General features: G+C 40.5%; 1 protein-coding gene across 1 annotated transcript in view; it reads left to right on the top strand.

Annotated features, from left to right (window-relative positions):
• The window catches only part of L3MBTL4 (L3MBTL histone methyl-lysine binding protein 4), a 155,469-nt gene that overhangs the window by 4,587 nt on the left and 132,741 nt on the right, over nt 1-18,141 (top strand). The window contains 2 exon segments of the mRNA XM_059881118.1: nt 14,861-14,965; nt 16,314-16,449. Of these exon segments, the coding sequence (XP_059737101.1) occupies nt 14,861-14,965; nt 16,314-16,449 (241 nt within the window).

The raw sequence follows: 18,141 nt of genomic DNA, 5'->3' as shown, positions 1-18,141 counted from the left end.
AGATATGCTGTGGGGCAGACGGAATATCTGTACTTTTGGGGTTTCTAATATTGGAACTCCTGAAAAGATATTTTATAAGTTAAAATGGAGTCATGCTAAAGAGAGAATTTTTAGAGCTCCCAAATCGATAAAACATTTCAATTTATTTTTAATTTTAAAATGATTTACTTTGGGAAGCAGTTTTTACCTACTTTTGTTTCTATAACATATGGTTAAATTGTGATGTACATTTAGTCCCCAAAGCAAATTTGATAAATAGTTTCATTTGTTGACAAATCGTGCTTTTTTTTGGCAGTTAAAATCAGCATGTATCATTTTTAAATGAGGAAAAGAGTGTTTAAAATCATCAATGTAATTAAATATGGTACAATTACCTTCAATTAACAATATACTGTTATAATTTTTTCTTTTTTACTGAAGTATAGTTGATTTATAATGATTCAGATGTACAGCAAAGTGACTCAGTTTTATATATATATATATATTCTTTTTCATTATAGGTTATTACAATATAGAAAGAAGTTTAAGGTTTGAAAAAACTCCGAGCTGGATGCCAATAGGAGCCGCCCGTAGCCTCTTCCCCCCCTCGCCAGCGTGTCCTTGTGGGCGTCCATCTGGGGCTCTGAGGTCCAGGTGCAGTCCTAACACTGGGTCTAGGTCCTCTCAGGGTCTCTCGGTCTTGAATAGTCCTTGTTCTTACAAGGAACGATCTTCTTCCCCATTGGGAACGACCTCTGTCACCATCCGGGTGACAGCACTCTACACACACGATTTTAGGAATGCAACTGTTGTAGAAAACGAGATATTTATATCTGCTTGGGAGTCAACACTGCTGTAATGATTTTGGTAAAGCGTATAATTGTAATGTTGTAAAATGCTTATGTGAAAACAGGGATGTTGAGTAATCTTACCAGAGGATCTTCAGGGTTTGTCACATTGCTTTCTGTGTTTAGCAAAATCAAATGTCTCATGTTGTGTAGAAATGGCAGCAGATCTTCTGGTGCTGTGATGGCCAACAGACGGCGTGCGAGCTCCTTTGTGGGAACCACACGAAGTCATCCTGCCGTCTCCAGGCAAAGGCAGGAAATCCACCGATTACAGTTCTTCCAGCCTTATTTAATGGTTTTGTTGTTCAGTCATTCAGTCATGTCTGACTCTTTGCGACCCCATGGACTGCAGCACTACAGGCTTCCCTGTCCTTCACCGTCTTCCGGGGCTTGCTCAAACTCACGTCCATTGAGTTGGTGATGCCATCCAACCGTCTCATCCTCTGTCACCCCCTTCTCCTTAAAGTGCATTTAAAAAATTTTATACTTTAGCATGTGTATTTCTTCGCAAGAACAGGTCAGTGTGTTGTGCTGGAAAAATAGTAATATTTATCCACTGATATAAAAATATCATAATATTTATCCACTCATATCAAAAAATTTGATGAGTTTTTCCTTTTAACCTGAGCAACTCTTTTTTTGTTGATTGCATATATGAATATCAAAGGAAAAAATAGTACACATTATTTATTTTTCAATTACTAGACCAGGCACTGTGTCTGTATTTTTATTCCAGAAGACAGCACACTTGTTGGCATGTTAAGAAGAACTCAGGACATTTTTGTTTGGCATTTAGTTATTCGTTTGGCTGCGTTGCAGCATGCAGGATCTTCATCGTGTCGTGTAGGATCTATCGCTGGGGCACACGGACTCTCTGGTTGTGGCAAGCAGGCTCACAAGTTGCGGCGTGTGGGCCTCAGAGCTTGAGGGCTTCAGAGCACGGGTTCTCTAATTATGGTGCGAGGGCTTAGTTGCTCCTTAGTACGTGGGATCTTAGTTCCCCGACCAGAGATCGAACTGACTTCCGCTGCATTGCAGGGCAGATTCTTAACCACTGGACCACCAGGGAAGTCCCCGTATTTTTTTAAGTAGTTAAAAGTCCACAAGAATTCTTCCTGCCCAGCTGGGTTGAGTTTGGCTTTTGTTACTCCATCAAGTTGCTTTATTGTCTTGAGATGTTTGAATGTTTGACTTGGAGGTGTACTTTATCACCTGTTGCCACCAACATGCTTGCAGCTCTGACCTTTTACCATCTGCTCCTTCCCCAGGAACATTTTACTGCAAGATAAACATTAAAACTAATGTTCACATAGCACGTTTTGACCAGTCTTCTCCAAGGGTGTGTGTATATGAATGTGTGTTTGTGCAGTGTATGTGTGTATATGGTTATAACAATGCTTGTTGACAATTTTAAAACTCTAGAAAGTAACAAGGAAAGAATATTTATGTCAGTCCCACCCCCCCATGTATAACCATCATTAATATTTTGCTGTTTCTTTCCAATTACTTTTCTATGCATGTGAGTTTGGACTTTTCCACACACCTTTCTATGTGTGTGGACTCATACATGCAGAGTACCTTGCCTGAAGTAGGGGCTTTATAAATATGTGGAAAAATGAACATTTCAATACATGTAATCAATTCTATTTTAAATTTTAGGATCATAGAATATGTACTGTTTTGTGTCTTTTGATTTGTTTACTTAAGTCAGAAAATTCTCAATATGTTTTATAAAAACAGGTTTTGACAGCTTCATAATCATATATGTGTGTGTATGTAATATATAAATTTCTTTAACCTTTCTCCCATATTGCTATTACTTTGCGTTATCGCTGTAATAATGTTGTGATGTCCATTTTTACCATTAACTTTTATCAGGACCACTTCCTTATCATATCAACCCTAGAGGAGGAGTTACTGGAACATAGACTATAAACTTAAAACAATTTTTGAGCTTTGCTGCCAGATTTTTATTATTTAGAAATGATCTTTTTATTGAATTACAAAGGATCGCTATCCATCTAGAAAGCAGAAACGTTTAAAGTACAAAGAAGATTGGGAAGAAATTATTTATAATCCCAGCATGTAAAGATGACTTCATTTAAGATTTTGTTTTGCACAATTTTAGTCTTTTTTATTTCCATTATATGTTTTACCAAAAAGGATTATTTATTTCCTTAACTCCTTTGTTCCGCACTTGGTGTGTCATTGTGTGTTAGTCGCTCAGTCGTGTCCGACTCTCTGTGACCCCATGGACTGTAGCTGACCAGGTTCCTCCGTCCATGGGATTTTCCAGGCAAGAATACTGGATTGGGTAGCCATTTCCTTCTCCAGGAGATCTTCCCAGGGGATTGAACCCAGGTCTCCTGCATTGCAGGCAGATTCTTTACCATCTGAGCCACCTGGGAAGCCCCTGGTGTGTCATTAACATAGACTTTCTCTGCCATTCGACAGTCTTCTGCAGTGTAACTTTTTGACCTGTTGTTAAAATGACATATCTGTATCCGTCTTCTCTTGGTAAATCTTCAGTTTGTTTCCAGTCACTCACAGTTTGTTTCCAGTGCTCAGTCACTCAATCGTGTCTGATTCTTCAACTCCGTGGACTGTAGCCCGCCAGGCTCCTCTGTCTGTGGGGTTTTCTAGGCAAGAATACTGGAGTGGGTTGCCATTTCCTCCTCCAGGGGATCTTCCTGACCCAGGGATCAAACCCGCTTCTCTTGTTGTCTCTTGCATTGGGAGGCAGGTTCTTTACCACTGGCACCACCTAAGAAGCCTAGATCCATCTTAGCTAACATTTTAAATACTAGCATGGCTTTACAAGCTGTAACGAGACACCTTGTTACATTATGAACCCAGATATGCTCAGGGTCACATTATGGCCTTGTCCATATGCTTTTTTAAATTCACCTCAAGTGTTTACTTGTCTACCTGTTTTTATCATCTCTATGTATTGTGTTACCCCCCAGTTTTATGATAACTTCATTGGCATTTAACAGTTCTCTCCACCAAAATACAAAACATGTTTTGAAAAAAGTTGTACTCAGCTGTTTGGTTGGGGTTTAAAACACAAGGCGCGTCAAGGGCAAGAGAGAAAGAAGTGTGTTTGCAAACCACGCTGTGGCCTGACACTGTGCAGTCATGTAAGCCGATTGCTGGCTGGGACTCTGAAGATCAGAGCGAATTCTCATTCATGTTGGTTTCTCGTGTTTCCCAGAGCTCTCAGTTCTGGGGCGAAACTGAAGCTGCATTCTGATCCTGGTTCAGAGCCTCCTCTTCTCTTAGTACCCTCTCCTCTGAAGTAGTGGGGCTCAGAGTTCCAGGGTGGGAAGCAGTTCAGTGGATCTGAAGCGGTAGACCCAGACAAACAGATCAGGCTCTCTTTTGTTCTTGGGAGGGGCCCAAAATCCCCGTCAAGGCGGCTTATCTGCAGTTCCAGCTGGGAACCCAATGTCATGTTCAGAGTAAGGAAAATTAAAAGAAGAAAGTAGTGGCATTTAGAGTCAAGGGCGGCCCATTTCACGGCTCTTCTCCTACAGTTAAAGGAAATTTATATTAGAAATACCCTCGTCTCGTTTCCCTGGGAGAGTTTTGTTATTCAGAGAAAAATATGTGGGTTTATTGTTTCAGACACTGGAGTTAGGATTTGTAGAATCCACTCAGTACGGCCAGAGTTATCAGCCGACTTTATGAGTTATTTTAAAAAGTTCCTCTGTGCAGCTCTTTATTTTGTTCTGTGTGGGTTCTTTTTCTTTGTTCATAAAGATCTCTGTTAATCTGGAGCTGCTTAAATTCTGCGGTATTTCACCCACTTTGATCTGTGCTTTCTTTCCATTTCTGAGACTATAATTTAGTCAGTGGTTAGGTTAGGGTCTGGACACTCATGCTCACAACACTCACACACCAAATTTCTTATTATGAATAGGTCAGTGGGCTCCAGGGGAGTGAGAATTTCTGCATCTGAGATTACAGAAGAGATTGGCAAAGAAACGGTAGGAATTCCATTTACTGACTTACGAAGTGCACTTGTGTGGTACCAGGCATTCTGTGTTCTCCATTTGTAGGAGACCTCCCAGTATAATCTTGACAGCAGTTTGGGATTCAAACTTAATTTATGAAAAGTGTTCGAAATAACAAGGATGTAGTCTTTAAAATGAGAGTTTAAAAATACACAATCCGCCATCCGTCACTGCCATCTTCACGGCAGCTTTGCAGCAGTGGTGTTTAATTATGTAGGTGATGATTTTTCTCCATTAGTCTAACAAATAAATGGCAGAAACAGGCGTCACTTTGAAGAAGCAGTGTCGGAAGCAAGTCGTGCTGCCTGGCCTGGGTCTCCATGATGAACGGCTGTGCTCTGCTTACGTGAAGGCTCCTGAATCAGTTATGTAGTCTGTGGGCTGATTAACGGCAGGTTGCTGTGAAGGACGGCCATGTTGCTCTGGGTCGTTTTTTGACAGGGGCCGGAGCGGGGGTCTTAGACCCCTTTGAACATCTTATGTAAGCTATTGATAGCCTCCTTAGAGAAGTGTTTATATCCATTTTCACACACAATTTTATATAAAATTCAGATTTCCAGAATCCTCAAAGGCATTGTGGACCACCCCTGCTGTTAAGAACAGCTACACTAAATGAGTACAAAACACCAGTGTGTGTGTCTGTGGACCTGAGTGTGTGCTGTGGGTAGTGTATGTGTGCATTTTTCAAGTTCTCCGTTTTCTCCGTGATTAAAACAAGAGGAAGTCAGAAGGGGTTCTAATATTCCTGATAATTTCCCCTCTTCACTCAGGCGGAAATCATAGTTTCTTGAAGAAGAAGCAAGAAAGGTGTTCCGTAACCTTTCACCGTGTGCTGGCATCTCTTGGTGAGGAAAGTCATCGCAGGGTGCTCAGGAGTGGGGGTGGGGGCAGGTAGATGAAAGCTGTAGTGATGTGCCAGAAAGGTGGAATTGAAAAGCAGCTACAGAAGTAAAGTTTTTGTGAGCTGTTCATCGGGTCCTTGGAGGTCTCAGTAGATACTGAGCACTTTATAGAATGGAGATGTCTCTTCACCCTGAAACCTGGGTGTCAGTTTAAACCCCCTGCCTTCCTCATCTTGTGCCTCCGGCCAGTCAGCGGCTGGTACCCATCTTACCTCCCAGGCGAGTGTGGAGTGGCCCTTGCTCCTCCCCTCAGCTCTTGTTCTAGGTGGTTGAGGGTCTCATCCCTGTTGTTCAGGCTGTCCCATCATTCCAGAATATAATATAACTTTGCGGGTAAGCACAGACCAGGGTTTGAATTCGAATTCCACGTTTTTACTGATGAGCTGTGCAACTGGAGAGATTTGTGAACCTCTCTGAGCCTCTGTTTCCTCCTGTTTGGCGTGGGAATGATAACGGTCCCAGTACTGGGGATGTTAAGGTGTAAATGAGCTGAATTAGATGCTGTACATGGTCCATGGCAAATTCTTTAAAAGCCTCCTCGACCATCTTTTCTATTTCTAATCTTGCTACTTTTCTAATTAATTCTCCACATTTCCACTAAAAAGACCTTAATATAATGCAATAATATTTTTTTTCTTCCTAGTGACTAAAAGCTTTTGCTAGAACATCATTGACTAACGATAAACCAAAAGGTCCTTAACAAGACTTACAAAGCTTCTCGTGACCGGGGTCCTGCCTGTTTGCCTGGCATCTTTATCACTTGATTATGTGTGTGTGTGCTGATCTCTTTAAAAAAGTTACAGTTCTTTAAAAAAGTTACGGTACCATTTACAAATTTTAACAAGACAGAAGAGTTTAAAAGGCTTTCTCCTCATTCTGGATGAACCACTCAAAGTAATGTGCTGTGTGTACCCCTGGATCTGCCTAGATATAGGTATGGAGACCTGGGAATAATGTCCATATGGACGGCATGTGACTCGTTTGCTGCTTGCTCTGTATTTATCAGTACATCACAGCCTCATGCTGCCTCAGCAGATCCACATCTGTGACTTACTGTTTAATAGCTGCACCGAATTCTGTTGTATTGTGTCTGTTTTCTCTCCATCTGAAATGATTGTGTGTGCTGTTGTGGTCAGAACATAATTCCATTTTCCTCACCTGATGGATCATCATGGGTCCTGATGCCATGCGTCCTTACTTTGCTGATTGATCAGATAGGAAATTCCTATCGATGGGGTCCGTTCTCCACGACACTGCTTTCAAACTCTTGGCACCTGGGGATCATTTATTGGTCATGTAGCACAGACTCAGATGTCTGATTAACAATATCCCAAAACTCATCCTAAGTTTTAATCATAAAGTAAAATTTTAAAATGATGATGCCTTCAGTGTCACCTCTAACCCTTCAGAATGACCTTCCATAGTGACCACCCTTGTTATTCCATTTTTATTTCTGTTTAATGGAAAGTTGTACTGAGCTGTTGGTAGGTTTTTGGCTGTGATACCAAAAGATGGTTCTTTAGGTCCATGTGGGTTGTTCTGGATATTTAGAGCTCACCTGAACCCAGATTTATTTTGTTTCATCAAATGTCGTCTTGACACTTAAACACACTCAGAGCCTGGCAGGTTGAGTCTCTACTTCAGAGGACACTCAGATGCATTTGCAACTTCTTCTTTGATCACATTTGTTCCAGGAACATGTTTTTTTCATGCTCCCTTCTTTGTTGTCGTTCAGTCACTCAGTCTTGTCCAACTGTGCGACCCTGTGGACTGCAGCACGCCAGGCTTCCCTGTCCTTCACCATCTCCCAGAGTTTTCTCAGACTCATGTCCATCGAGTTGGTGATGCCATCCAACCATCTCATCCTCTGTCATCCCCTTCTCCTCCCGCTCTCAGTCTTTCCCAGCATCAGGGTCTTTTCCCGTGAGTCGGATCTTCACATCCCGTGGCCAAACTATTGGTGCTTCAGCTTCAGCATCAGTCCTTCCAGTGAATATTTAGGGTTGATTTCCTTTAGGATTGACTTGTTTGATCTCCTTGTAATCCAAGGGACTCTCAAGAATCTTCTTCAGCACCTGCAACACTCCCTTCTGCAGTATTTCAATAATGTTCTTTATCAATAGCATGATTGATTTCTTTCCTCACTGAGTAAAGAAAATCGTCACATGTTGACGAAAAGCTAAATTCTCTGTGATCAAGTTGTTTATATCACAATTTGCCTACATAAGACTTCCTGACAGCTCACCTTCCATATTTACAATTGTTACATTTCAGCCCTGGAGATACACGTCGAGATGGTTTAAGATTTTGAAGGTGTTGCTGAGATAAACCATTTAACAAGGACACTGAACTCGTGGCACTGGTCTTTGGTGTCATAAGGAATTTTGTTTTTATCATCTGCTTGTAAAATCCTCAGGAACCTCTTTCCCCCGACAGTCCTCATGTGGAGGTTGGAAACTGTAGGGCTCAGCCCTCCTCCAGCTCCCTAAAAACATGTGCCTTGGTGGCTGTGGCTCCATTCATGTCCAGTTTCTCCCATTTCTTTCTGTATTGAAGTATGATCAGGGAAGCACTGTTGGCTGCCAGCTCTCTCCTGTGACTAATATGGAATGTCTGCTGACGTTCGGATGAAGTTGTCCACTTGGCATACTGGCGCCCTTCTAGGGGTGGGCATCTCACTGATGCCCTGCTGGTGCTGGTGAGCTCCGCCCTTCCTTCTGCAGTCTGTGTACTGAATCCTCTCTTTGCTCGTGCAGTGGTATTCTCAGTGATAAACAGATGTATCTACCCACCGTCCAAGAGCTGTTCCTGCCGTATACTTGTGACTGTGTCCACCCGGGGAGCAAAGACCTGCTACCATGCTCCCGTAAAAATGATTGCATTTCATTAAGAAATTTTGCCAGCAGCCCATCTGATTTTATCAAGGCATTGTGTTTTCTTTCTGTTTGTTGTTTTCTAATCCCCTGACTCGTTTTGTTTTTAAATAATAGTATGTCATTTGTGCCTACTTTAGATATGAGGTGTGGAACTTTGAATAATCCTTCTTCTCCATCAGTGACAAAATCTGTCACTTTCATACTAGAAAGCGTTATTTTGCAACTGTTCTGAGAAAAAACGGCAAGACAAAACAACGTTCCTTCTGTACCCAGGAGCACGTGGCTTCCTCGGAAATGTCCTTGAATCCTTCCATGACCCCGAGCCGGCTTTTGTTTTGCGTTTTGTTGCCACTTCTGTCCCCGGAGTGGAACAAACAGTTGGCAGGTTTTCAGAAGACTTATGTCCTTACTTGTACTTTGCCCACTAAACTGGTATGACCTTGAGAAAGTCTCTTAACTTCTCTGGGCTTGAGTTTGATTTATCTGTAAAAGTATTTTTTCAGGTCCACAAACCCTGTGGTTTTTTATGACTGAATTTAACTGGTTAATTGTTTGCTTTAAGCCTGTGCTTCCAGTTCCCTTTTTTCATTGTAAAGTATAATTTTATAAGCACAGCTAACAATTATGTTCATAAAATGTAAGATTTTTAGAAAGGAAAAACATCTTTATCTGCCATGTAAACCATCCCACAGGAAAGAGATTGTTGACAGGCAATGATATTTCTCAGTAAACATTGCCTTTTGGATTCTTTTTTTAATTAAAAAAATATTTTTTAATTGGAGGAAAATTGCTTTACAATGTTGTGTTGGTTTTTGCTGTACAATACAAATCAGCCATAATTATACATGTATCACCTCCCTTTTGAGCCCCCCTCCCCTCCCTCCAGTCCACCTTTCTAGGTCAGGTGGATGAACCTAGAGCCTATTATACAGAAAGAAGTAAGCCTTTCAGATTCTTAAAATGACCGGTTTGGTTTTTGTTTGAAACCCTCTGAATACTGCTGTTTTCTTTGCAACATCACATAAAGCTCCCAAATGTTCAGCCGAGAGAGCATTTTGAAATGCTGGCAAGAGTGAAGTTGATCATCCCAGCTCTCAGCTGTTTTGCTGCAGTGCCTTGGATTTATCATTCATAAATGATATAAAACTGGTTCCTCTCATCCCCAACTTTGCATCTTTCAGTTTTGTTGAAACATGAAAAATGTCCTCTCATTTTCTGCAGCTTCTTAACTTTCCTTCCAGCTTTATTGTTATCGTCTCCCCAGGTCTCTCCTTCCCGTTTGCTTTTCTTAGCTGTATTGCATGCATGTATATATGTATCTATGTATATGGACGAGGCGCTTTTGAAGTTAACTGAGAAATTTCAAAGCAATGAACAGGAGGCAGTCACACAAAACTTGTTAAGTGCAATCTGCTGGGAAACAGAGTAGAAGTGAGAAGAAGGCTGGGAGAGTTAAACACACACATGACATTTATTTTTGTAGAAATAAAATATTCCTGAGAAATCACTCATTCTTGCCATTTCATTTTTGGTTTCTATCATCTTTCAAGTTTTTCCTTGGAACCTTGTAAAGTGAGCTGTGAATGTAAGAAAGTTTTTCACGACATTCTTACCAATGAATTTCAAGCCAATTCATAAAGATTTTAAAAACAGTTCCCCGTTCTTGTATAAAAGGCATGCACCCAAGTGTGTGGAAGAAGGTTGAGTAAGCGATGTTCGCTACAAGTGGTTGAGGACAGTGCAGCTTGAAAGAGAAGGTGGACAGTGGCTACGACCTGACATGAGGTGGCTTCCAGGGGACACTGGGATGGGAACAAAGCCAAGTGCAAAACAGCCTGTATCATGTGCTCTTACATAAGAAGGAAGGGGGCAACAAGGAAAAAAACAAGTGTGATTGCTATTTTTAAAAGAAGAAACCTGGAAAGGATAAACCTTAAAAGACTGAGGTTGGTCCCCTGTTAGGTTAGAATGGTGTTGGGGATAGGATGTGGAGTGGATAGATACTTCTTTGAGTCCCTTTTTGTAGAGCTTCAACTTTGGAAAGTCTGATATTCTGCGTATTAAAAGTCAAAATAAATCATTAGGAACTGAAAGAAAATAGAAATAAACAGAACTCAGCCACATTTCTGTCTTCTCTGTGTTGAGGAGAGAAAGAATGAATCCAAGTAGTGTATGAACAGAGTTTCTAACTGTGTACCCCATTCCTGGATGGCAGAGCAGGAAGAGAAGATTGTCAACAGATCCTGAAATCTTTGTTGTGGGTTTGTTCCTTGCTGGACTGGGGTTGAAAGAGTTCTGAAGCTGCAGTAGATACAATGTAGGATTTAGTACATGAGTAAGCATGGTACCTTGTTAGAGGAGGAACACGAACATAGAAAAAGAAAGAGCCCTTTGGGGATGGGTAGGAATAAGATGGATCTTTTTGAACTTATGATTTATTGTGTATGTGTGTGTGTGTGTGTATACACACATACATGGGCTTCCCTGGTGACTTAGATGGTAAAGAATCTGCCTGCAATGTGGGAGACCTGAGTTTGATCCCTGGGTTGGTAAGATCCCCTGGAGAAGGAAATGACAACCCACTCCAGTGTTCTTGCCTGGAGAAATCCACGAACTGAGGCTACAGTCCATGGGGTCACAAAGAGTTGGACATGACTGAGCAACTAACATTTTCATATACATATGTAAATGTCTATTCATGTATGTATTTTGTATACCTAGACAGCATATTAAAAAGCAGAGACATTACTTTGCCAACAAAAGTCCATCAAGTCAAAGCTATGGTTTTTCCAGTAGTCATGTATGGATGTGAGAGTTGGACTATAAAGAAAGCTGAGTGCTGAAGAATTGAGGCTTTTGAACTGTGGTGTTGGAGAAGACTCTTGAGAGTCCATTGGACAGCAAGGAGATCCAACCAGTCCATCCTAAAGGAAATCAACCCTGAATATTCATTGGAAGGACTGATGCTGAAGCTGAAACTCCAATACCTTGGCCACCTGATGCCAAGAGCTGACTCATTTGAAAAGACCCTGATTCTGGGAAAGATTGAAGGCGGGAGGAGAAGGGGATGACAGAGGATGAGATGGTTGGATGGCATCACTGACTCAATAGACATGAGTTTGAATAAACTCCAGGAGTTGGTGATGGACAGGGAGGCCTGGTGTGCTGCAGTCCATGGGGTTGCAAAGAGTCGGACATGACTGAGCGACTGAACTGAACTGAACTAATGTATTTTGTATATAACTGTAGTAAAGGAATTGGAGAATACTATAATTGTGTGATCAAAATTATCATCACCAGTGGACCCAGGAACACCATATAGATCCAGTTGGCATATCCTGGGAAGACACATCATCACTCATGTCAAATGCTGGCAAAAAACATTCATAACCTGAATCTAATCACAAGGAAACATCAGACAAATCCAAAGCGGAGAACTTTGTTTTCAAAAATAAGGCAGGGAAAAGACTATATTCTTTAGAAATGTTAATGTTATAAGAGATAAAGGCTATGGAATATGTTCCAGATTGAGGGAGACTAAAGGCACATGTCAGTTAAATTTAATATCTGACCTTAAACTGAATCCTGCTTGGGAGGGGAAAATACTATGAAGTGCATTGTTGGATAAATTGGAAAAATGGAACATGAGTGGAAGATTAAAGTATTGAATAATGTTAAATTTAGAGATGTTTATAACTGAGCTATTGTTACCAAGAGAGCCTTCCTATTCTTGGGGAAAATAAACTGCTCTTAGGGAAAATTTTTAGTATTTAGGGGTAAAGAGAGCCCAAATGATTAAAAAAATCATATGTACACATATTTCTGTATCTACCTATACCTGTGTACATATAGACACTTGATTGGGGGCAAGCAAATGAGGTGGAATGTTAACAATAAATCTAGACAGAGGCTATTCTGTTCTCTGTACTGTTTTGTTCTTGAAACCTTTCTTTATGTTTGACATTATTTCCAAATGAAAAGGTTTTTCTCAAGTAAATTTTACCCGAAAAATAGGCATTTGTATGTTAAATAGTCATTCAGTTCAGTTCAGTTCAGTTGCTCAGTCATATCTGACTATTTTTGACCCCATGAATTGTAGCATGCCAGGCTTCCCTGTCCATCACCAACTCTCGGAGTCCACCCAAACTCAGGTCCATCGAGTCGGTGATGCCATCCAGCCATCTCATCCTCTGTCGACCCTTTCTACTCCTGCCCCCAATCCCTCCCAGCATCAGGGTCTTTTCCAATGAGTCAACTCTTCGCATGAGGTGGCCAAAATATTGGAGTTTCAGCTTCAGCATCAGTCCTTCCAATGAACACCCAGGACTGATCTCCTTCAGGATGGACTGGTTGGATCTCCTTGCAGGCCAAGGGACTCTCAAGAGTCTTCTCCAACACCACAGTTCAAAAGCATCAATTCTTTGGTGCTCAGCTTTCTTTACAGTCCAATGCTCACATCTATACATGACCACTGGAAAAATGATAGCCTTGACTAGACGGACCTTTGTTGGCAAAGTAATGTCTCTGCTTTTGAATATGCTATCTAGGTTGGTCATAACTTTCCTTTCAAGGAGTAAGCGTCTTTTAATTTCATAGCTGCAGTCACCATCTGCAGTGATTTTGGAGCCCAGAAAAATAAAGTCTGACACTGTTTCCACTGTTTCCCCATCTATTTGCCATGAAGTGATGGGACCAGATGCCATGATCTTAGTTTTCTGAATGTTGAGTTTTAAGCCAACTTTTTCACTCTCCTCTTTAACTTTCATCAAGAGGCTCTTTAGTTCTTTGCTTTCTGCCATAAGGGTGGTGTCATCTGCATATGTGAGGTTATTGATATTTCTGCCAGCAATCTTGATTCCAGTTTGTGCTTCTTCCAGCCCAGCATTTCTCATGATGTACTCTGCATATAAGTCATTAATCATGATTAAAAAGCAGCTCTAGGTCTAACAGTACTAGATTTTAATCATCATTTCCATTAGTATATTTACAAGTTTATTCTCAATTAAGAATAAACCAATAATGCTGAATCATCTCAAAACTGCTCAAAAGCTGTTAATCATTCAGCAAGACTATGGTAAACAAGACCTATACTGAAGAAAATAATAATAAATGGGAATGAATGAGAAAGTCTTCTATAAAAATAAATCCCTTTTACAATAGCAACAAGTATAAAAGGTACACAGAAATAAATACGATGAAGTCTATGTGAAAATTTTGAAAAACATCTTGGACAAAGAAATGATTAGATTAAATGAGAGGGAACAAGTTCCTAAATTAGAAAACTTAATCAGATACAGATTGCTCTCCAGATAGACTCATTATAAGCAATGAAGACACTGCGATGTAGATAAATATGCCAATAAATAGGATTAAAAGGCCAGGAAAAGACCCAGGCATGTAGGAACATGATATAATAGAGGAAATTTTGCAGACCAATGAAAGTATAGACTATTCAAAAAGTTTTTTAAAAAATAATAATTTGTTTTCCATATGAAAAAATAGAGCTCTACCACACTCTAGAAAAAAAATCTATACTGTGGCATTATAGATTTAAATAGAAAGAACAAAGGTTTAAAATTACACTGGGAGAATATTCATTTAACTTCACTGTTACAAAGGATTTCATAGGCTAGATGTGCCAACAACATAGGACATAATTTATATATTACATTAAAATGAAATTCTCCACAAAGTTATCATATACAAAATGAAGAGCCAAGTCACAGACTGGGGATAAGTAACCATTATAATCCCTGGTGGCTCAGATGGTAAATAATCCACTTGTAATTCAGGAGACTTTGTTTGATCCCTGGGCCAGGAAGATCCCCTGGAGAAGGGAATGGCTACCTGGAAATCCCATGGACAGAGGAGCCTGGAGGACTATATATAGTCCGTGGGGCCGCAAAGAGTGAAACAGGACCTAAAGACTAACACACTCAGCAAAAGATTGTTACCAGAGCTCAGGAGACTGTCCTTCAAATCATTAAGGAAAAGGGGCAAATGAAATAAATGGGGTGTTCATGGGGCATAGACTTTGGCAGATGGAATATTTTAAAGCATGTACAAGTGACCATGCCATCTTTGAGGGCAAAATCTGTTAGAGCAGCCTTCTTTCTTAATACTTGTGTTACTGAGCTTCCAGGCTTGTGTGAGTGTGTGCAGAGCCACACTAAGTGTTTTAACATCAGACTGTGGAGCTATTTCAGTGACTGATATTATTATGTTGTGAAATTTCACAGGACCAGCCCTTTCCAGAGCAAGAAAATGGCTTTTAGGCTGGAATAAGATTGGAAGGCATCAACCACCAACATCCATCTGTATTTTGTGTGCTCTCTGTAGCTGAGGTAAGAGATAATGTTGCTGCTGCTGCTGCTGCTAAGTCACTTCAGTCGTGTCCGACTCTGTGTGACCCCACAGACGGCAGCCCACCAGGCTCCCCTGTCCCTGGGATTCTCCAGGCAAGAACACTGGAGTGGGTTGCCATTTCCTTCTGCAATGCATGAAAGTGAAAAGTGAAAGTGAAGTCGCTCAGTCGTATCCGACCCTCAGCGACCCCATGGACTGCAGCCCACCAGGCTCCTCCATCCATGGGATTTTCCAGGCAAGAGTACTGGAGTGGGGTGCCATTGCCTTCTCCGAAGAGATGATGTTACTGTTAGGCTAATTGTAATGACAGAGGAGAATTTTATAGAGAATGACAAATTTCAGTGCTTTGTGTTATAAACAAGTTCCAATACATTATGGATTCATTTTATTCAGTGATGGGTGAAATATGTTTTTTAATGATTTTTTTTCCTTCTCTGAAGATTATAATTTTTTAGTAAGTCCCTCCTCACTAATGGTTACTCTTACTTAATTTAATTGGTAATAGTTTTCACCTGAGGTTGGTGAAATCCCTGAATCCCACAGTGTTGCTTTTTTCTGTTAAAAGAGACATAGTTATTCAGGTTTTATCTGCACTAATGAGAAATGTATATGAAAAATATCCATGCTTATGAATTATGCATTTGCATACATACATGAATTTTATGAAAACTATATAGGGTTAAGAGCCATTGATAAAAGTAAATGACTTATAAAATACAATATTTACTAAATATTTTGTTAGCAAATTGATAAAAGACCTCAGTATTTTGAATAACATCAAACATCAAAAACACTATTCACTTAATTTGCTGATTGATTACAGTTATTAAACTTGTATAGCATTTATAGGAGGTGTGTTTTCCAGACTGTATTATTATTTTCTTTGTTGAGTGTGCTGGATGCATATGTCAGAGTTGAAGTAAGATCATCCCCATGTTGGTTTTTGCTTGGTACTTCAATGTCTTCGGATGTGAATCTAAATCAGGCAGCAGGAGATGGGGTTTCTGAAAGGAATATTTGATAGGTATTGAATGTCATTGAATAAATAACTTGTTGATCAATGGATATGTAAATTGATCTCAGAGTCCTAGACTGAGTAAAAAGATAATTTTCTTGCAGAAAAAATCTTAGACTTGAAAGATAGCGTCTAGTTTGTCCGCATTTAGTCTTATCCAGATGTCATCTATGAATTTGTTCTCTAACATAAGCAATTTTGGTAACAATTGGTTCATATATGTTGATGGTGTCGACGGAGTAAACGGAAATGCTGATTTTGTGTACACTTCAAATGCATGACTCAAAGATTGTAAACATTCTGTTTTACAGGTGTGTGGTTACCATCTAAGGCTTCGTTTAGATGGTTATTTAAGCTGCTACGATTTTTGGACCAATGTTGGCTTCCCTGACGTCCATCCAGTGGGGTGGTGTGAGAAAACCAAACATGACTTATACATCCCTCAGGGTAAGTAGGAGGGAAAGGCAGTCAGCTTTATCTTAACAATGATTTATGAAATACTAATAAGAAAGCCTGTGTGAATTGATTTTCAAAATGAAAATTTGATCCCAAAGAGCCATAAGACTACAAAGATATCACTCTTAGAAATAAAAAATGTCTTTAAAAGCATCAGTGATCATTTGGGTCAAGTATTCTGAGGTATGTAGGGCAGAAATAAAATCTTACAAGAACATTTTATCTTACATGAAGTTTATTAAGCTTTATAAGGAATGAAGAAACTAATGTTTAAATTACGTTAAAACATTTCCCTTAATCAGTGATGCTGCACAGTAAGGAACCTTGATTCACTGTATATCATTTGTTTCAAGCAGAAATCACAGCAAGCAGGGAACTCCAAAAGAGAAAAATTTCATTATTTTAAAAAATTTTTATTTTTTAAATTTTGGATGCATTGGATCTTTGTTGCTGCTCACGGGCTTTCTCTAGTTGTGGCAAGAGGAAGCCACTCTCTGGTTGAAGTGTGTGGGCTTCTCATCATGAAGGAGGAAAGGAACAGGCCGAGCTAACTCCATCTTGAAAATGAAGGAAACTCTATCTTGCACTTTCAGTGAATTTTGGACTATGTGCCTGGTGGCCATGGGGATAACATACCTACGGCCAAACTGATAAACACGATTCCGTACCAATATTTCCCATCGCCAAAAAGAATGTAATAATCCCCTATGTAGTCAATCACCTTTATAATCTTTATGGCACCCATTGGTGTAATCTACAATGTATAATCAGCTGACTCTTCTGATTATGAAACATGGCTGTAACCTAATTGTATCTCCCTTTAACACTTTCCAGGCTAGGTTTAAGGAATTTGGGGGTGTGGGCTTGAGTAGTACATGTAAGGTATATAAGGTTTTCACAAAAGTTGGTCGGGGTCCCTGGCTAAAGAGGAAAGTCTGCCTCGGACCAGCTGGTGTAATAAACTGCACTCCACTATCCACGCTGTCCTTCTGAGTGAGTTTGTTTCCTGGAGGGTTTGGCTGTAACAATCTCAGTGGCTTCTCTCATTGCAGAGCACAGGCTGTAGAGCACGTGGGCTCAGTAGTTGTGGCTCGGGGGCTGTAGAGCTCAGACTCAGTAGTTGCGGCACAGGGCATGTGGGATTTTCTCAGACCAGGGATCAAACCCATGTCCCCTGCATTGGCAGGTGGACCCTTAACCACTGGACCACCAAGGAAGTCCTTCACTATTTTCTCTGGATGGGAGTTAAAAATTTTGTCTTAGTCTCCTATCTCAGTTCAGTTCAGTTCTGTCGGTCAGTCGTGTTCAACTCTTTACGAGCCTATGGACTGCAGCACGCCAGGCCTCCCTGGCTATCACCAAGTCCTGGAGTTTACTCAGACTCATGTCCATTGAGTCAGTGATGCCATACAAACATCTCATCCTCTGTCATCCCCTTCTCCTCCTGCCTTCAATCTTTCCCAGCATCAGGGTCTTTTCAAATGAGTCAGTTCTTCGTGTCAGGTGGCCAAAGTATTGGAGTTTCAGCGTCAGCATCAGTCCTTCCAGTGAATATTGAGGGTTGAGTTCCTTTAGGATGGACTGGTTAGATCTTCTTGCAGTTCAAGGGACTCTCAAGAGTCTTCTCCAATAGCATACCTCTTTAGGCAAGAGGAACTGGGTCTGGCAGACGTGGCTGAAACC

This window comes from Bos taurus, chromosome 24, assembly GCF_002263795.3.
Source record: "Bos taurus isolate L1 Dominette 01449 registration number 42190680 breed Hereford chromosome 24, ARS-UCD2.0, whole genome shotgun sequence".
Classification (NCBI taxonomy): Eukaryota; Metazoa; Chordata; class Mammalia; order Artiodactyla; family Bovidae; genus Bos; species Bos taurus.
Note: the sequence above shows the minus strand (reverse complement) of the source record. Positions and strands in the feature narration are given on the sequence as shown.